Consider the following 21,517-nt stretch of genomic DNA (forward strand, 5'->3'; position numbering starts at 1 on the left):
ACAAAGATCCAGAACATTCTAGGAGGTTAGTGTAAAATGAATCCGCATACAGAATGTCTGAAACATTTTACTTCAAGCACTCTGTTTTCCCTTTTGTCGCTAGCAACAAAAGCAAAAAAAAAAACCTCATGGACTGCAGAATTCAAGACTATGTCTAAATTAGGCTTCTCTCTTCAAATTCACACATTGCTAACCTCAGGGCATGGCCAGACAAAGCACTGGTGAAAATTCCAGAAGCTGCTGGCTCCTTGTCTACTTTATCATTGGCTGAGATTGCAAGGTGCTTACGCTCAAATTGATGGAATTTCTCTGTTTAGATGTAATGTGATAACTTGAACACCACATCTACTAGATTCCAAAATGTTAGGAAATATTTTAGGCATCAATGGGCAGAACCATAGTGATTTTGGTGAAAAACAAAAAAACAAGAGTGGGAAATGGGGGACACAGTGCCCCAGGCATCTGGTTAGCAGAATCACAACTTCAGCAGAACCACAGAGATATATGAAGCTAGGAGGGGTTGCAAGTGCCGTGGAGGATAGGATTATAATTCAAAATGATCTGGATAAACTGGAGAAATAGTCTGCAGTAAATAGGATGAAATTCAATAAGGACAAATGCAAAGTGCTCCACTTAGGAAGGAACAATCAGTTCCACACATACGAAATGGGAAATGACTGCCTCAGAAGGAATACTGTGGAAAGGAATCTGGGGGTCATAGTGGATCACAAGCTAAATATGGGTCAACACTGTAACATTTTTGCAAAAAAAGCAAACATCATTCTGGGATGTATTAGCAGGAGTGTTGTAAGTAAGACACGAGAAGTAATTCTTCATCTCTACTCCATGCTGATAGGTTTCAACTGGAGAATTGTGTCCAGTTCTGGGCACTATGTTTCAGAAAGATGTGGACAAATTGGAGAAAGTCCAGAGAAGAGTAATGAAAATGATTAAAGGTCTAGAAAACATGACCTGTGAGGGAAGATTGAAAAAATTGGGTTTGTTTAGTCTGGAGAAGAGAATTCTGAGTGGGGGATATGATAGGAGTCTAAGTACATAAAAGGTTGCTAGAAGGAGGAGGGAGGAAGGGATGAACCCCCAGTGTATGCAAGAAGGTCAGCCTACAAAAATAACAAAGTGTGTGATCCCATAGCTCCTTAAGTGAGTGGCTTACGGTCTCACAGGAAGTTGCTAGATGCTGCTCATGTAAGCCAATTTACACTAGCAGAAAATTTGGCTCCCTGAGGCTCAGCCTAGTGCCTTAACTGCAGGATTAGTGTAAGGGAGGAAAGACAGAGCTCTCATTGTTGCTGTTTCTAGTTGTGGTCTTTGCTTCAGTTGAGTAATCCATATAATGGGACAGAGAACACAACAGCTCTGCATATATAAACTGTCAGGGGAGCAGAGGCATCCCCATTATGTCAGGAAGCAATACACCTGTGATCTGGTGCATACAGCATTGGATCAACTTAGTGGCCCTGCATCTTCCAAGTGCCCAGAATGATTTAGCAGAAGGAGCTCCATCAATCACGGATGGGAATTGAAAGACACAGTCTTAGATCAGGTATTCCTAAAATGGGAAGTACCCACAGTACACCTATTTGCTACCAATGTGAACACAAAGGTTCCGGTGTTCTGCTCCCGAAGTGGAGCAAGCTCCAGATCCCTGTCAGACACACTTCTAATTCAATGGGGAAAGAACATTTTTACACTTTTCCCTCTGTTCTGTTAATCCCAAGAGTCCCAAGAAAGATTTTCCAGGACGGAGTTCAGGTGATATTGATAACTCCATCTTGGGTGAATCAGTTCTGTTACTCTGACCTGGTGCATGTGTCAATCAGTCCACCTCTTCCACTTATAAACCTACAGGGCATCATCTCACAGTGGAGTCTGAACCCCCAGGAGGACTTCCTGGATCTTGAGGCAAAGAGAGTAGATTTTGGAAAATGTAAGGGGAGCAAAAAGACATTCTAGTTATCCATCACTTAGTAGCCAAAGGAGACAGCACCCTCTGATTCTGTGAATGGTGGATTCTCTTGCTTGGAGGGCTGGGGCTAGTGGTAGTTTGATACAAGTGAGAAACTGTGTTAGGCAAAGGCATGGCTCCCTAGATTTACATTTTAGGCACTGGAAAGTGTGTTCTTTTTGTTTAGTTTGTAACCCTTTTCTATCTCTTTTATTCTCCCTTGGTATGACTTAAATCTATGTTCTTTATTAATAAACTTAGTTTTACTCTAAATCATCTCAGTGTGGTATATTGAAGTAAAGTGTGGGGCCTCAGCTAAACTAACAGACTGGTGTGTGTGCTCGGTCTTTGGAGACAGCAAACGTAATGATTACTGAGAGTGCCCAATGAGAGGGACTGGACACTGCAGAGAGATGTTTCTTGGGAACTTGGGTTCACTGATTGTTACCTACAAGGCAAGGGAAAGGTGTGCAGAGTCTCAGGGAGTGTGCTGATGGGCCAGACAGATTGGTGTGACAAGGAGCTGTCTCACAGTTTAAGCCCCAGCAAAGCTCTCTCTTACTAAGGCAGAGGGGTAACAGTGGCTTACAGTTCTGGGTGCCCTGAGCAGAGCATCCTGGCGTGTTTGACTGCGCCCACTCTGTATAAATGATCTGTCCTTATCCTCATTTGTTATTCCACTGATCTTTGCTAGTAAAATTTTTGTAAACGACACAGATTTTATACTTCCACATCGCTGATAAAAATATTGGAGAGTTGGTCATGAACTGATTCCTGCAGAGTCCCACACTGGTGATTACTATTAACACTTATAATTTGAGATCTATAGTTTAGTCAATTTTTAATCCATTGCATGAGGGATTGTTGATTGTTCATAGTGCTAATATTTTAGCTGTTTTTGTTCTGAGGAGGAACTCAATGCAACAGTTCTCCTAAGAGTAGCCAATAAATTGGAAAGTTAACAGGGTGGCAGCCTTTCTACAGCCTTTCACTTCCTGCTTAAAACAGACTCCGCAGAGTTCAAGTGTTAACCTATTACAGTCTTTAGCTCTGTGAGCACCAAATTCTTCTGCAAATTAAGTGCTTGGTCTTGCAAGACTTATGCACCTGCTTAATGTTATGCTTTGTGAGCAGTCCCATTAATTTCAATGAGACAACTCGTGTATAAAGTTAAGCACATGCATATCTTTTAAGGATTTGGAACCTAAAAGAAATAACACACTTGTCTGAGAGACTCATATTAGGTTATACCTGAGAATCTGTCAAAGAATTTCCAGGAAACATGTTGGAAAGCTTCAACAAATTATGTATAAATAGGAATGGAACTATGTCGTTCTGGTATAGTCTAATGAGGAAAAATATTGCGTAATTAGCTTCTTACATTCTGGGCACAGTTGTATTAAGATGATCTTGTACTGTATCTTTTCTTCAGGACTTGCCATATGAAAAGATCAGTATCATGGTAACAGATTTTCTTTATAACAAAGGGTATAATTCCCAACTATTTTTACACCCTTTTCCTTCTGCCTCTTCATAAGCATATTGCTAGCTTCTGTATTTGCCTCTCTGCATCACATAGAAAAGACAGAGACCTCTTTTATTACAAAATATTATGTGTGCTACAGAAACACGTTATAATTTTTCTCGAGCCCCTTCCCAAAGAGATAACAAACTAAGTCATAGCCTCTTCTCTCCAACATGTGCAAGTGTTAATGGAAATAACTGTGCAGTCCTAATCTGAGCATGTGCCCCAAGAGTCAATATCAATAAAGCACTGTGCGGATACAAAGTTTGTATCTGCAGCCGATCCGCAACCTGCAAAAATGGTCTACAGATATAAAGCGGATATTCTCTGATTTGCTGGGCTCTAAATATTAGAACGATTATTTTATTAATTGTTCTTTCTTCATAATAAACACCACAACAAACAATACTCCATGTATTGTACTGTCATTCAGGAAACCAGATTGCAAGCAGCACATTTTCTATATAGCACAAAATAAATACTGCAATTAAATATTACATATTCTTATCCGCCAGCCACGCCCACCAACAGACCTGGGTTTCAACTTTGATGCCAATAAACAACAAAGACAGCTGATAGCAGAACTGGAAAACAAAAACAGGTAAGACGACAAATCCTATATAGAGCTATTTGGTGGGGAGTGTTTGGGGACAGAACATTTACTTACAGGCTTATTGAATTATTTCTAGCATTTTGTTTTTTAAACTGAGTTTCATAGATCCCTTGTATTATGGTGCACCAGTTGCATTAGTGCAGTTCACTTCTGTTGTTAATTACCTCTGACAATCAGCTTTTTTGTTTACGTCTAAGTATGGACATGGGGGCCTGCTTTTAGGACCCCAAGTTTGGTAAATTTGGTCCCTCTTAGGTCAGAATTTGATGCCAAATGCTTTGTACTGTTCATTGCCCTAAAATGGGGGTTTCGGTTCCTAATGACTACAGGGGGAGCTAGACATATACCTCAAAGGCTTCCAAGCTTGAACATCTCCCCCCCCCCCCCCTTTCCTGTGTTTTTGAGAATCCTTGAGTCTCCAAGAAATCACGTCACTCTCATGTTCGTTGGGCACCAGCAGTGTGCCCAGTGTGGTACACGCAGATGCAGTCCCAGTCCCAGTCCCAGGGATCTTATCATTTAGAACCCACATGTTGTAGACTAAACCAATCAGATAGCAGCGGTATAATAAATTAGGTGCCAGCAGGTGTGGGGAAAGGGTCATTTTGAAAGGCTTTGTGAAGGAAATGTGATTTGAGAAAAGGGAGGATTGTTCTTCTCATTGGACAGCTTGTAGTGTTTTGGAATCAATCTTAAAGAACAGACCTGTGATGGGGGAAACTCACCTCTCATGAACACCTCCTGTCAGTTGGGTGCAAATCTGCACTCTCTCTCTCTGCTCCCAGCGCTCCCTGTGGGCTGTTATCCTCGTCAGGTGGCTTTGAGTGGCCCAACCCTCTGGCCAAATTACACACAGTCAATATGCACCAACAAACCTTTTCCAGGGTAAAAGGCCCAACAGCACCTATCACTGTGTCCTGATTGGTATTTACTCCCTGGAGACTCTTTGACTTATCACTTCTTCTCACCCCTGTTCTCCACCCAGGTTATTCCTTCAAATTCAGTTCCCTTCCCCAGGTAGCAGAGTTCAACAAATGGTTGACCCTCTGCAGGGTCTTCATCTCCATCCGAGAGCTCTTTAAATTCCAGCCCTGTGCTTGGGCTTCTACACAAAACTCATCTCCTTCTCGAGGCTTTGGACCTGAGCCCACCCACTACTCCAGGTCCCAACCCAGGGATCCTACAAATAGCAGCCATGAGCTGCTTTCTTTAATAGCTGCTGCTGCTATTCCCTGGGCCAATTCCCACATAGCCCCTTCCTCTTCACCCTTACCTCAGGGCTGAAGTTCTCCACTCCTCTCCTTCCTCACCAAATACCAGTGCCACCAGAACCCGTCTTTTGGTTCTCCCTCAAACTCCAGCAAGGAGCACCCTCTCCCTACCCCTCTGATCCCAGCCAGGAACTGACCTGCTCAGCCCCTGTGACTCCTTTTATCTGAGCCTGCTGTACTCTGGCTGCTTCCCTGAAGCCTTTCTAGGCAGGGCTGGAAGACCTACCTTCACTGCTCCTTTCTGAGGTGGGGTGCAATAGAAATGTAAGGCCTCCTGCAGGGGGCCTGGTATACCTCATCACAAAACCAAACACAGCAGATCAACTAAATTGTATGCGCTGTGCTGCTCTGAAGTCTGGTAGAGAAGGCAGCTCAACAATTTTTTCAAAATGAAGATTAGAGAGTAAATCTTCCTTCTCAATTAAAAGAAAGAGATTGAATTTACATTTTAATAAATGACTCCTTAGCAGTTTCCATGATGTTTTCTAACCCCCAGCTGTACAGGATTCGACAGTAGTTTAGTGTATACACAGTGCAGTTGGGGATGCTAGTTGATTACATTCCCTGTGTGAGATCTCATGACAAGTTTATCTCCATTAGTGTGAGCTTCTGTGGCTAGGAGGTGTTGCTTTTCACATTCCTGCTGACCTGCCAGAAGACCTTGTGAAGATGAGTATGAAATTAACCAGTGTCACCATTGCTACTTATACTGGCTTGGCCTCTTTGAAACATTTCCTGCAGTAGGAGTAAATGGATCATCACGCTTTGACTAAAAATACAGCTCTTCCCCCTTTAACACAGAGGTGTTGTATTTGTCTCTACTGTAGGAAAGATTTTGAAGAGACATTGCTGTCATATGGAGCAGTAGTGACAATCGTTAATTTCACACTCATCATCTTTTTGATACTAGATCTACTAATTAGTACTGTAGCAATGTTATGGACTGCACTACATAACATACGTAACAGTACATAACATACATAACAGTTCTGGATTTGAACCTGCATCATTCACACATGAAAGGGAATTAACTGCACTTACTGCTGTGCTGATGCTACAGAGCTGGGTAAAAAACACGTTTGAAGCTTTGTTCTAGAATTCTAAAACGCAGTGTGAACTGTTGCCTTGTTTCTTCTCCCATCTCCTTGTCTCCTTCTTTAACTAGAGAGATACTGCAAGAAATTCAGCGCCTCAGACTGGAGCATGAACAAGCCTCCCAGCCAACCCCAGAGAAAGCCCAGCAGAACCCAACTTTGCTGGCAGAACTCAGGCTTCTACGGTAAAAAAAAAAAAAATCTAAACTTCTATTAATTTGACATCTTAGCCCTTCAGCCATGTGCAATCTGTTCTCCAGGACAGATGATCCTCTGATATTGACAAAAGAGTATTACTGGTAAATCTTTAAGAACTCTAAGAAGCCATTTTACATTTTTCTGTTGGTGATTGTTGAATGCTGGCAGCTATATAAAACTATGTGACTCTTTCATAAAGATTTTGGATTTTAAAAGCAAATAGAAACATCACTTAAAGTGTATTCTTGCTGCTTGGATAAATAAGAAAGGCCAGTAGAATTAGGACCATTTGCTTATTATTACTATTATTTACAGTGTCAGTGATTTGATTAGTCAGTGGGGTTTTGAAAGTGCTTATCTGCAAACATTCAGCCACACCTGCAGAGCTGAGGAGCAGTCTTCAAAACCCTTTGATTATGTTTGCATTTTGAAGTGTCAAGGGAAGAATTTTCAATATTTACAGAATGAAGTATGTCATAGTCTGTGTAATCACAAGTGAATTTTCTGGCTGCTTTTTATTTCATCTTCCTTTGCTAGTAAATTCTCAGTTCAACCTTTAGAAAGCACCATATGAAACCTAATGCACATCCTGAAATGTAAGCTCTTGACAGCTACAACCCTTTCAGAACTGCATTCTGTTAGGATTGCAAGACGGGCCAGACTGTATGTTACTGTGCAACCTGTGCTTGTTGAGGAGTTCTCCCTAAGGCAGTTGTTCTCAGCCTTTCCAGACTGTTACTGAACAATTGTTTACTTTCTCATTTTTACCATATGATTATAAAATAAATCGATTGGAATATAAATATTGTACTTACAATCTGTGTGAAAACTGAGTCTGTTTTTCACTTGTGAGCCTTGGCATTCTGGGAGGCAGTGGAGCGAGAGCCGCAATTAAGTTTTTCTCCCCATTGAGTCTATTCTTACTCTCCGCGCTGGCGTTAGGGGGTGGCAAGCAGGGCAATAGCTAGGCTGTTCTCAATGGCAGTAGATGACAGAACAAGGAGCAACGGTCTCAAGTTGCAGTGAGGCAGGTCTAGGTTGGATATTAGGAAAACGTTTTTCCCTAGGCGGGTGGTGAAGCACTGGAATGGGTTACCTAGGGAAGTGGTGGAATCTCCATCTTTAGAGGTTTTGAAGGCCTGGCTTGACAAAGCTCTGGCTGCATGATTTAGCTGAGGTTAGTGCTGCTTTGAGAAGGGGGTTGGACTAGATACCTCCTGAGGTCCTTTCCAATTCTAATCTTCTCTGATTCTGTGATACGCATACCTCTGGTTGAGAACCACTGCCCTGAGGCACAGTGCAGCTGGAGTGAGGTAGATCTGCTCCATCCTCAATATAGGGCAATTCCTATAGGTAAGACTGTAAGAAAGTCGGGATTTTGGTTCAGGATTGCAGCCACAGTTTGTCAAATTACAGTTTTGGTGTGGGGCCAAATTTGTGTGCACCAGAACTCAATGCCACTGAAGAGGTGGCCGGGCCAGATTTGAGTGAATGGCATTGCAACCCCCTGAGTGAGTGATGTTGCAACCTGGCACACAGGGTCGCAACGCCACTCAAATTTGCAGCAACTATAAAAAGTTGTAGTGTGTGTTAAAAGTAGCTGTTTCCACAACAAAATTGCAGTCCACGATTTTCTTACAGCCTTACTGATAAGACCATAAGAACAGCCACACTGGGTCAGGCCAATGGTCTACCTAACCCAGTATCCTGTCTTCTGACTGTGGCCAATGCCAGGTGCTTCTAAAGTAAGGAACAGAACAGGTAATCATCAAGTGATCCATCCTGTCATCCACTCTCAGCTTCTGCCAAACAGCCTATTCTGGCTAATAGCCACAGATGGACCTATCCTCTATGAACTTACCTAGGTTTTTTTTTAACCCCATTATAGTCTTAGCCTTCACAATATCCTCTGGCAAGAAGTTCCACAGGTTGACTGTGCGTTCTGTGAAGAAATACTTCCATGTGTTCATTTTAAACCTGCTGCCTATTCATTTCATTGGGTGACCCCTAGTTTTTGTGTTATGAGAAGGAGTAAATAACACTTTTTATTAACTTTCTCCACAACAGTCATGATTTTACAGACATCTGTCATATACCCTTTTAGTCGTCTCTTTTCCAAGCTGAAAAGTCCCAGTCTTATTAATCTCTCCTTATATAAAAGCTTTTCCAAACCCCTAATCATTTTTGTTGCCCTTTCCTGTACCTTTTCCAATTCTGATATATCTTTTTTGAGATGGGGTGACCGGATCTATGCACAGTATTCAAAATGTGAGCATACTATGGATTTATAAAGAGGCAATACAATACTGTGTCTTATTATCTGTCCCTTTCCTAATGATTCCCAACATTCTGTTAGCTTTTTTGACTACTACTGCACACTGAGTGGATGTTTTTAGAAAACTATCCACAGTGACTCCAAGTTGTCTTTCTTGAGTGGTAACAGCTAATTTAGACTCCATCATTTTGTATGTATAGTTGGGATGATGTTTTCCAGTGTGCATTACTTTGCATTTATTAACATTTGAATTTCATTTTCCATTTTGTTGCCCAGTCACCCAGTTTTGTGAGATCCTTTTGTAACTCTTTGCAGTCTGCTTTGGATTGAACTGTCTTGAATAATTTTGTATTATCTGCAACTTTGCCATCTCACTGTTTACTCCCTTTTTCCAGATCTTATATGAATATGTTGAACAGTACTGGTCCCAGTACAGACACCACTATTTACCTCTCTCCATTCTGAAAACTGACCATTTATTCCTACCCTTTGTTTCCTATCTTTTAACCAGTTACTGATCAAGGAGAGGACATTCCCTCTTATCCAATGACCACTTACTTTGCTTAAGAGCCTTTGGTGAGGGACCTTGTCAAAGGCTTTGAAAATCTCAGTACACTATATCCACTGCATCACCCTTGTCCACATGCTTGTTGACACCTTTAAAGAATTCTAGTAGATTGGTGAGGCATGATTTCCCTTAGCAAAAACCACGTTGACTCTTCCCCAACAGATCATATTCATCTATGTGTCTGATAATTCTGTTCTTTACTATAGTTTCAACCAATTTTCCTGATACTGAAGTTAGGCTTACCGGCCTTTAATTGCCGGAATCGCGTCTGGAGCCTTTTTTTAAAATTTGGAGTCACATTAGCTATCCTCCAGTCATCTGATACAGAAGCTGATTTAAATGATAGGTTATGTATCACAGATGATAGTTGTGCAATTTAACATTTGAGTTCCTTCAGAACCCTTGGGTGATACCATCTGGTTCTATAAGTCATTGTCTAACCCGCTATTACAGCATTAAAGGCTCTCAACCTTTTCATAAGCTTTTTGCATGGAAGCAGCTCAGCCCCACCAGTACTTCTCAGCGTCTTGTTGACCAATATTTCCTTTGCCTCACCCGCTGGTAACATCACAAGAACAGAAGCAGAAAGGGAGGGGCTAGTGCAGCAAGGTGTTAAATTCTGCTTCTCTCCCTCAACTTTCCATTGAAGATCAGGAGAGTGGAGAGACGGGGACTGGACTGCATTGATGTCAATCCCAGGAGTGCTGATTGTGCTTTCTCAGAAGATGCTAGAACTAGAAGTCCTTTGAACTGCATGGGGAGAAGGCTGGAGCAGACTGGCAGGATCCAGATTGAAGAAAGCTGGGGTTGCTAGACATCCCCATTCCCCCAGTTAACACTTTCCCCTGCAAATTACTTAGCATTTTACAGGGTGATCAGAAGCTACAACTAAGAAGTTTAAATGTAATGTAAAATCTCTTCTGATAAAATTTGCAGATGACACAATGATCGGCAAAGTGGTAAATAATAATGAGGACAAAGCAATCATGCAGAGTGATCTGCATCACTTTAACCAGGGCCCATTTGAACAAAATGTATTTTAATCCAGCCAAATACAAGGCCATACCTCTAGGAACAAGGAATACTGGCCATATATACAGAATTCAAGACTGTCCTGAAAAGCCGTGACTTTGAAAAGGAATAAAGTCATAGCGGACAGGCAACTGAACATGACACTAGGGTGACACTGTGGCAAAAGGGTTAATGTAATCCTTGGATGTATAAACTGGGATGTAGTGAGGAGGAGGAGGTAGATGATTTTTCTTCTGTGTATGGCATTGATGAGACCAATACTGCATACAGTTCTGGTGTCCACTTTTTAAAAAAGATGTTGAAAATGGAAGCAAGTACCGCAAAGAGTCACAAAAATTATTTGGGGGCTGGGAAAAATGCCTTACAGTGAGAGACTTAAGCTAAAAAGGCTGAGCTCCTTATCAAAATGATTGAGAGGTAACTATGTTGTGTAAGTACCTTCCTAGGGACAAAATACCAGGTGCTGACGGGTTCTTGGGAAAGACATAACGAGAACTAATGGCTGGAAGCTGAAGCTAGATAAATTCAAATTAGAAATGAGGCACAGATTTTTAACACTCAAACACAAGTTATTATGCTTCATACAGGGCTAACTGGGTGAAATTCTCTCACCTATGGTATAAAGAAGGTCAGATTAGATGATCTAATGGTCCCTTCTGGCCTTAAAATCTGGAAGATCAGAGACTTGCATGAAGAATTCAGAGATTTTAAGGACAGAAGGGGCCGTCATGTTTAGATAGTCGGACTTCCTGCATAAAACAGGCTAGAGAATTTTACTCAGTAATTTTTGTATCAAGCCCATAACTTCTGGTTGAGCTACAGTATATATTTTAGAAAAACATTTAGTCTTGCTTTAAATATTTCAAGTCATGGAAAATTCATCAGAATCCTTGGTAAGTTATTAATGAAATGTAATGGCTAATTATTAATGTCGGTGTTAAAAATGTACATCTTAATTTTATCCTTAATGTGTCTAGCTGCAGCTTCCAGCCATTGGATCTCATTATGCCTTTGTCTTTTAGATTAAAGAGCCCTCTGGTGTCAGAAATCTTCTCTCCGTGTTGATATTGTGATCCAGGCACCTCTAAGCAGCAGACAAAGAAGTCTATTCTGTTACATAATCTTGATACTTTTTTAGTTTGAGTAAAGACATACTATACTCCACCCTTCCATTTACCATAGGAAATACAAACAGTGCTCATGGATCCATATGGTTTTGAGATGATGGCATGTTTTTTTCCCAGGTCCTTGCTATCACATTTTTAGCTTCTAAAATTAGTTAGTTACTAAGAAAAAAAATCCAAATAAACACAAAGCCACTTTTCTCTCAAATCTTTTAATCATAAGACGTTCAGTCTAGGAAGCTTTAGAATGTAATGATTTTCAATATCCTGACAGGAGAAATTCCCTTCTGTACCTGCAAATTATCTTGTTTTGTGTTAGACTGTACATAGGTTCTGTTGCAGCAAATGTTTCACAAGTTGTATGTCAGATTATTGGATAGAAGCAGCTCTGTAAATTGTCAATTCAAGATAATGGCATTTCATTGCCTCTCCCTTCCAGGAGTCTGCACCCTTTTTTAATTTTTTTTTTTTTTTTTTTTTGGTAATTCAGTCTGATTTGTCTTAAAGATCTGCTGGATGCCTGGGTTTGACAGCATCATTAAGAGGGTGCTGGCTTTCTTTTCAAATTGCATAGGTTAAAAAAAAAAAAAAAAAGTACTTCCCACTATTATAATTCTGACATTGGGTGTCTGTATTTCATAGTGAAAAATATGATTGTTACAAGTTACAATAGGAGTCGTGGTTTGTGTGTTATGTTTTGTTCTGATTTTGTTAACTTTAAGGGGGAGTACTAAATAAAGTGAAATATAATAACATGGTATATATGCCAATCAGTCAGCTCTGTGAATTTCCCTAAGTGCCCCTGATGCATCCAGAGTTTCTTTTGACACTTTCTTCCATGTAACTTGAACAGGCAGAGAAAGGATGAACTAGAACAGAGAATGTCTGCACTTCAAGAGAGCAGAAGGGAACTGATGGTGCAGCTTGAAGGGCTAATGAAACTGCTCAAGGTAAACACATTTGTCTCAGAAATGCAATGCATTCCTCCCTTCCATATGTCCAGGCTTTGCTCTCACTAGACTCCTACGTTGCTGGTGTCATTCTTGCCCTCAGTGGTCATGTACTGGTAATCTTGTAAACAATAGAATGAACTTGTAAAAAGCCACTTCCATTTTGGCTCTGTGTATGTGGGCTGATGTGAGTATGTCCACATGCTGCTGCTTGTGTTAAAGTTGTTGAACACCCACAGTTTCAGGAGGTATGGGAGAGGGAAGATAGATTTGTTAATTGACTAATCACTCACCCTATGGTCTGTGCTGTCCCTGTATAATGATGGAATGCTCCAGGCTACACCTGAGAGCAGTTTGGAAGCTACAGCTACTGCATTGCAGAACGTAGCTTCCCACCTGCATGGCAGTCTGAGCCACCAAGGAAGTGTTACACTAATTCTCCATTGCCTGCACGACATCCTCTTTGCTTTCATGTGTGATTCAGGGTGATGTCCTTCATTGTTTGCAGTCTGAGCTATCTGAGGGTGCAGCATTCTTATGTGCCACTACCCCAGTTGACATCAGCCTGGGCATTAAGTTCACCCTATTCTAGAGGAGGATAAGTTAGTGAATGTTTATAAAGGGCTTGAAGATTAAAGGCTCTAAGTATGAAATCACAGTCTCAGATTGTTACCCTGTTAATACAGATATGCACATTAAGCCTATTATGAGAAGGGTCAACAAGAATTATTAAGGGTATGGAACAGCTCCCATATAAGGAGAAAATAAAAAGACTGGGACTGCTCAGTTTAGAAAAGAGATGACTATAGGGGGATATAATAGAGGTCTATAAAATCATGAATGGTATGAAGAAAGTGAATAGGAAAGTATTATTTACTCCTTCTCATAACACTAAAACTAGGAGTCACCAAATGAAATTAATAGGCAGCAGGTTTGAAACAAACAAAAGGAAGTATTTCTTCACACAACACACAGTCAATCTGTGGAACTCATTGCCAGAGGATGTTGTGAAGGCCAAGACTATCACGGGGCTCAAAAAAGAACTAGATAAGTTCATGGAGGATAGGTCCATCAATGGCTATTGGCCAGGATGGGCAGGGATTAATTAACAGCAGGTTTAAAACTAACATAGGGAAGTACTTCATTGCACAAAGCACAGTCAACCTGTGGAAACTTGTTGACCGGGGATGTTGTGAAGGCCAAAAGTACAACTGAGTTCAGAATTAGAAAAGGTAATGAAGAATGAGTCCATCAATGACTATTAGCCAAGATAGTCTGGGATGCAACCCCATGCTCTGAGTATCCCTAAATGTCAGACTGCCAGAAACAGGAACTGGATGACAGGGATGGGTCACTCGATAATTGCCCTCTTCTGTTTATTCCTTCTGAAGCATCTGTCATTGGCCACTGTTGGAAGACAGGATACTGAGCTAGATGGACCTTTGGTCTGACCCACTATGGCCGTTCTTATGTTCTTAAAGGTCATTACATATGTGCAGCAAGTGGATTTCAAAAGTGGATTTCAAATATTAATGACTTGGCCACTTAGAAGGCAAAGAATCAAATTCTTTTTATGGGATGATGACCTGAAAATTCTTTCTTTATCTTTTTTTAAATGTATAAGTGCCAATAAATAATAATGTACATGTTCAAACAGAGTGTAAACATTAGGTGAATTCATCAGACTCTCTGGGTGCCAAAATTACGTCATAACTAATGCTAAATCATGGGTATCTTTAGTAAAAGTCATGGACAGGTGGCGGGCAATAAACAAAAATTCAGGGCCCATGACCTGTCCATGACGTTTACTATAAACACCCCTGACTAAATCTTAGCTGCTCCTCGGGCACCGCTGCTCCGGGGGCCCCCTACTCCAATGGCGGGGGCCAATTGCCCCTGGCTGCCTGCTGCTCTGAGGCCCCCGGGACCACTCTCCATTGGCCTCCAGGGCTGTCCGTAGTGCCACTGCTTAGGCCTACCCTGGAAGCGCTTCTGTCCTCGCGGTCCCCAGGGCCGCCTCTGGGACCGCTGCTTGAGCGGTCCCCAGGACGAGCTGCTAGGGTGGCCCTGATGTCAGCTGCACTGGTCACTGCAGATGCGGAAGTCATGGAGGTCGCAGAAAATCATGGATTCCGTGACTTCTGCAACCTCCGTGACAGACTCGCAGCCTTAGTCATAACATAGGATTTCATGACCAAAGTCTGCACTGGAAAAATCCCATTCACTGTTAGTCTATAGAGCATCCCCATAATCAACCACTGAAGCTGAAGCACACGAAAGGAGATTGGCTTTACCTAAACTCTCACAGACCAGGAGAGGAGCAAGGTCCAGAGCCCAAGACCCGCCATTGAAAACAGCCTGCCACTGTGCATTAAAGATAACTGTCAAGTCGCGATTGCTATTGTCGAATTTCATTGTTTATATCTTAGAAATAAAAAACGTAAGGCCAGAAATGTTCATTGGTTTTGTGTGTTTCAGGTTTGGATGCCCATTTCAGAGGTTCAGGGCACCTAAATCTCTAATTCAAGTCAAAGATAGTGGCATGCCTTCAACACCTCTAAAAATCAGGCACTAAGGGTCTCAAGTTGCGCACACAAAAATAGAGGCTACAAAATTAAGTTGCAAATTTTACTATTTGCATTGTGGTAGCACCTATAGGCGTGAGTGAGGCACTGTCCCAATCACCATCCTCTAGTGATAGACTCAACAAGCTTAATTTAGCTTAACAAAGAGAAGGTTAAGACATGATTTGGTCACAGTCTATAAGTACCGACCTAGGGAACAAATATTTGATAATAGGCTCTTCAGTCTTCCAGACAGTCATTAACAAGATCCAGTGGCTAGAAGTTGAAGCTAGACAAGTGTAGACTGGAAATAAGGAATAAATGTTCATAGTAAGAGTAATTAACCATTGGAAGAATTTACCAAGAGTCTTGGTGGATTCTCCATCACTAGCAATTTTTAAGTCTAAGTGGATGTTTTTCTAAAAGATCTGCTATCGTTCCAAAGGAATTATTTTGGAGAGGTTATGTGACGGCAGTGTTATACGGGAGGTCAGAGTAGATGATCACAATGGTCCCATATGGACTTGGAATATTTGAACCCCAAAAATGGCAGTGGTGACTGCTAAAGCTACAGAATAGCTCTTTATTTTATTATTTAATCAGTGTTCCCACTGGTTTACAGAGCGCAAGGCAAATTCTCTCTGAAAATGTCTGGGATTTGTAAAAGAACTCTGGATTATTTTGCTGATGCTCAGTAGTTGAAATAAAAGTGTAACTGTACTAGCCTGGCAGGTAACTTAATACACATTTCTTTCATTCAGATGAAGATAACTTCCTTCATTCTTTCCTTTCTCAAGCATCACACTTTCAGCAGTGACCCACATACATCAGAGTTACTCTTTTGCAGTGCAGGAATCAGTTTTTTCCCTGCACAATTTTTTCTTAGTCCTTACCTTTAGAGCTTGTGTTTACTTTCCCAGTTCTCCTCTCCTTCCATTCCACTGTTCTAGTTGTCTGACACTGCACCAACTTGCTTTTTTTTATCTGATCAATGAAGGTCACTATGTGCCAGCGATAGGAGCACCCTTGTTATACTTTCAGTCTGACAAAGACTGAAAGTGCCACAGAGATGTCATGTTCTATCACACAGAGGGAGCCAAGCACTGTGCATCACTGAGTATTTGCACCCTTCACACAATTTCATGACTAGCATTTATATATTTAAAGAGGTGTTTAGTTTAGTCCTTCTAGGCTGAAAGGTTGAGGGTCTCAAGGAGTGCAGATATTGAACAGAGAGAACTGGTGGATCACCTGAGTCCAAGGATGATGCTGAGGATACTAAGGTTTTTTTGGGAGGAAAGGGATCACTCTGAGATCTGCTCGATGTATTCAACCTCCATAACACAGATATGCAGTATAGACATAGATCTCCTTTGGAGACATGGAACAAACTGCATCTCTGCTTTCTCCCCATAGCTATTATGTCTTTGTTTCGTGTTGCAGCTACAGATGTTTCTACAATTTACTGTGTGCCTGTTCTTTCATTTCTTCTGTTGTATACTTGTGTGTTTCCTTTTAACATGATGATTAATATATCTTTGTTTCTCTTTTCACCTTTTTCTGTTGCCAACCTTTGTAGGAAGAAGAGCAAAAGCAGGCAGTAAGTTGATTTCAGTGTGTAGTTGATCTAACTCGGGGGAAAGGGTTCTGCATGAAAACACAGTTGTTGTCCTGATGGGACTGTATGTAATTAAACCACACGTTGCTTTTTCTTTGTGGCTAGTATAAAGTCACTGCTGTGGGGTCTTTCTCATTTTTAAAATTCCAGACCAGAACTCTTTATTTCCCAATGGAGCATGTTCTTATTAAAGTACTGTGAGCTTATTTTCCTCCACTTTCAATTTAAGTTTGTTGCCATGAGTACATGACCAGTCAATATATTTGTTTTTTTAGAAAAGTGCATGGTCAACCAGATTGAGAAAGCAGATTCTCAGCTTGCTTTACTCCATATTCTGACAGTTTCTCTGAAGTATTTTGACATGTCTAATAACAACTTTCTTGTCGTCTTTGAGTAACCTGGAATTTGCCTGTTTGCCGTGTACAAGTCCATGCATGAAAACTACTTTTGATACTCTAAGCATGGCTTCATGTCATGTAGCCTTGACATAGTCTCACTAGACTAGTCTGTTTTGCGCTCATTGCAAATGAAATGTGCAAACTGAGAGACAAGAATTGCATTTGCTTTATTATTAATTTCTATTAACATTACTCTTCTACTAAAATGTAAATCCGGTGTTAACTTGATGATCCACTCCAGAGGGAGCCCTTTTTCTTTTTTTAGGAAACAGCCTTATAGTCAGTTATTTTTCTTCAGCAGAACAGACTTTCAGCACACCCCAGCTGTTATTCTCTGTGCACATCGAGTTATGAAGATTAACCCTTTGTTCACTTTGGTTGTTTATTGACCATCTATACCTTACATAGCTTGAAAATATTCAGATAACTTATTTTTTGTAAGAGGTACGTGTGTATACAACTTCTGTCAATGAAGCCTCTTATTCATGCTACTACATTAATAATGATTTGGTGATTCCTGGGAGCCCCATATTAAAATTCCGTCATCAAAGGGAAGATTGTGGTGATTTCCCTCCTGGCGCTGGAGTTCACTCCTCTCTACATATGGCTAAATCATCCCATTCAAAGATTTATCCCTGAGGCTCACAAAAATACCTCTACACAACAAATTGTTACTTTAGGAATGGACTAGATGACCCCGAACAACAGGTATGTACAAAAAATGTCCTGGGAGAAGAAGAACCCCAGGACACCTAGATCAGGTCTGTAATCCTCTCCCCCATCCAATTGCACAAGTGAACATTGCCAGATACTGTGATCTTACTCAGGATAATTTTCAAGAATAAACATTTCCGTGGAAGAGCAGCATAATATAACTTTGTTTTCCCAGTGCCACTGCCTCCTTCCTAGTCATTATTGTTAGTTGACTTGTGTGTGTGTGTGTATGGTTTTTTTGTGTGCTGTCCCCAACATTGTGTAGATAGCTGGTTTAGCAGACCTTGATAGCACTGCCCAGTGTGGTATATATATTTGTACTAGCTGGAATATATTTAAGTCAGTATTTCGTGCCTAGTACACTAGCAACAACTTTGCCAAGTTCATGTCCTGGACAGTGAATTTGTAAGCATCTGCTTTAATACATGGCCTGACTTTGGTTTACAGCATCTTATTCAGGCCTCAGATCTTGCACTAGGTCCAGTGCTCCAGGCTCTCTCACTACTACAGTTATGGAAACTGATTTTGGTTTAAATAAGAAACAAATGGAGAGATTCCCCAATTTTTCTTTCCTCCTGTCTACTGTACACATACCCCGGGACATGGTGTTTATCAGAGACAAAGGGAGGAAATTGGTGGAGGGACACTACATAGTTCCACTGCTTTGGAATGTATGGTTTCTGAGGCCACAAGGATTTGAAACAGCGCTAACCAAACTTAGATCAACCAAAGGCCACGTTAGTAATTTGTATTAAATAAATCTGAGTGCTGTGCCTCATTTGCATGAACTAGAGCAGGTTGCAGCTGCCCTCATCTGTAATACAGAGGTGCAGCCTGAAAAAAATGACAAGTTCCAGCGTGCAGTGCTCTGCTTTGATCAAGGCCACTTAAAGAGAACCCCACATCGTGTTCTGTACTGAGACCGGTAGTTTTCTGGAAAAGGGTGGTGTACTTCTTCACACTGAAGGGCAGAGGCGAACGGCAGCTTTGGTCCTGATTGTAGAACTCACTGGGTAATACACTGGCTTCCCTGCTACTTCAGTAAATTTACCATCAACCATTTATTCCAGTAAACATAAGTATTCAAATAAATGCAATACTGGAGAATAGAAGGACTGGTGGGCTGGGAGAACCCATCTTAAAGGGACACAGTCAACTGGAAATCTAGTCAGTTTCAGCAAATGAGTGTAAATGAGTTTCAGGCACTTCATTTACCCTGAGCTGCTCTGCCAGTTTGGGTGGTTTTACAGTCACGCTGTCTGTCTCACCTTTCTGGGAGCATGTGTAAGACCCTCACAAACAGGGGGACTGACTGTCTATATTCAAAGTGCTGTCAAATGCACAAAATAAATGAAAAAGGGAGAGAGAGGGATTTTTCTCTATTACTCCGAGTTGTAGTAATCTTAGGTAGTGGTTGTCCTAACACTAGGTAAAAAGCTGCCAGGCAGAAGTGTGATTTTAAGTTGACTGTGTCCCTTTAAAACAGTTCCAGTGTTAGTCTGTATACAGCAAAAACAACGAGAGTTCTGTGGCACTTTAAAGACTAACAAATTTAATTTTTGTAGGCATAAGCTTTCGTGAGACTCAGCTCACTTCCTCAGATGCAGAGGTACAATGTCCCTTTAAGGGGGCAGTGGTCACTGTCTTTCCTTAGTGCCTTTGGACCTAATGACATTTTGTGCTGCATATACTCAAAATGCAGTTTGAAACAGGCATGACTTTATTCAAACTCAGATTTTTCAAACCTTGTCCTCTCTGAAATCTGTGCCCAATGCCAGGTTTCAGCTTTCAAGCTGCTGTCATTTTTAACAAAGCTCTGAACAATAGAAGTGTGGCTAGCATTATTTTAATCTTTGGAACTCAAAAACAGCTAGAGGGATTGCTCAGATTTTCAAACAGATTTAAAAACATAAATACTGTATGTGAAACCAGAGTTAGAACTGAAGCTGTTCAAGAACCTCCACTCTAGAATTCATTCTATGCAAAAGGATGGTGGTGCTATAGTTTTGTGCTGGACAGTTTTAGGGAGAGTCCTGGGCTGTTCATACTAAAAGGGTCACATATAATCAGAGAAATGATGAGTTCTGAGTCTTGTTTTACCCTCAAAATGTTATTTATTTTTCCAATTTGATGCTAATAATTTCAAAACATATAACCGCAGCAGGAGCCTTTGGAAAAGGATATTGTATGTTTCTAAAAGTTACGGTGCTATTGCCCTCTTGTTCATCCCACAAAATGTGTGTATACAGTGAAAAAGATCACAAAGGATTGTTGTAACCCTCTGCAGGTAGACTCACAAATTTCCCCTGTTTTTACTTCCAAAACAAATGGTCATTAACAAAGAGGTCATTTAAAAAAAAAAAAAAAAAAAAAAAAGTTAAAAAAATAAAAACCACCGTCTCCTGTCCCCACCCTTCCACTAAAAGTATCATGGCTCTCTGTTCTGACAGGATGTGTAATATGTTGAAACGTATTGAATACCTGTGAGAGCATGGGCAGGACGGGTGGGGCTGCTGGTTTGAAAAGATTCTGTATAAGCGGCATAACAGACAGAGCAGCCCTGACGCAGTGCGTGCTGTTGTACTCCAGAGACTGTTCATGTACTCTGTGTGCTGCTGTTGTGGAAGAGGACTTTTTAAGCTTATACTGTTTCCATACCTCACCCCAGCAACGTGCTTCCTAGTCATAGGCACATGCATAAAACAAGACTTGCTCCAGGGTGAGGTAACGGATATTGGTTAATGGAACCCTCCATGGGGCAGATGTCACTTGAAAGGGATTGATTCTACACACAGTCTAAACAATTATTTAACCAATTGCTTTTTGCAAAAATGGCATCACAAAATGTGACTTTTGTAAGTGACAATACAGGTGTACACCCACCTGAAACCGTGGGTGGATTTTCTTTTGCACACCTCCTTCCGCTAGCCTGGCTGTAAATGAAATCTACTAATGCCATTCTGGGGCAAATTACATCACTTATGCCATTAATACCAGTTTTTGTTACCTATATCCAAATGTGTAACACCGTTATTTAAGGATTCAGATCAGTTGTATTCCTGCAATATGCACTGTCTGGCTGTGGAGAACAGGATATGGAGCTTTCTGGGTCACCAATACCAGCCCAGTCCAGGTTGACTGTAACAAGAAGACATTTGCTCTAAGCCTGGTTCCTAGTGATTCCATCTAATGGCAGTGCCTATGACAGTCCTCTTTGCTGACTGTCTCAGCAGAGGCCACAAACTGAATTAGCTATAAAGGCTGAACATGCACCCCATAGAGACGCTCTCCTCAACAAGAGAGTAGATGGTTATAAATGTCAAGCGCCAGGTCTGACCTAGCAGCCAGGAGTGATGTAGGCAAGGCATGCTCATCCTCTGGGAGCGTGAGTCATTGCATGCTCATCCCCTGAGAGCGTGAGCTGCTTTTGTTGTTCCCTAGCCTGGGGTGGTGACTACACGCTGATGCATTATATAGGCTATGGGTAGTTAATGGTAATACTTAATGCTTTATAGCATTTACAATCTTTAAAACACTTCCAGACAATCATAGAAGATTAGGGTTGGAAGGGACCTCAGGAAGTAATCTAGTCCAATCCCCTGCTCGA

General features: G+C 41.2%; 1 protein-coding gene across 4 annotated transcripts in view; it reads left to right on the plus strand.

Annotated features, from left to right (window-relative positions):
- Positions 1-21,517, plus strand: part of DTNB (dystrobrevin beta) — a 326,819-nt gene that overhangs the window by 237,821 nt on the left and 67,481 nt on the right. For 3 of the 4 annotated variants that reach the window (XM_067550478.1, XM_067550479.1, XM_067550481.1), the window contains 4 exons: positions 4,007-4,092; positions 6,541-6,654; positions 12,520-12,616; positions 16,760-16,780. In XM_067550478.1, the coding sequence (XP_067406579.1) occupies positions 4,007-4,092; positions 6,541-6,654; positions 12,520-12,616; positions 16,760-16,780 (318 nt within the window). The remainder of the gene's footprint in view (positions 1-4,006; positions 4,093-6,540; positions 6,655-12,519; positions 12,617-16,759; positions 16,781-21,517) is intronic. The other variant, XM_067550480.1, reaches the window with a different exon arrangement.

This window comes from Emydura macquarii, unplaced genomic scaffold (genome assembly GCF_026122565.2).
Source record: "Emydura macquarii macquarii isolate MOO-44397 ecotype Brisbane River unplaced genomic scaffold, CSIRO-AGI_Emac_v2 contig_1300, whole genome shotgun sequence".
NCBI classification, from domain to species: domain Eukaryota; kingdom Metazoa; phylum Chordata; order Testudines; family Chelidae; genus Emydura; species Emydura macquarii.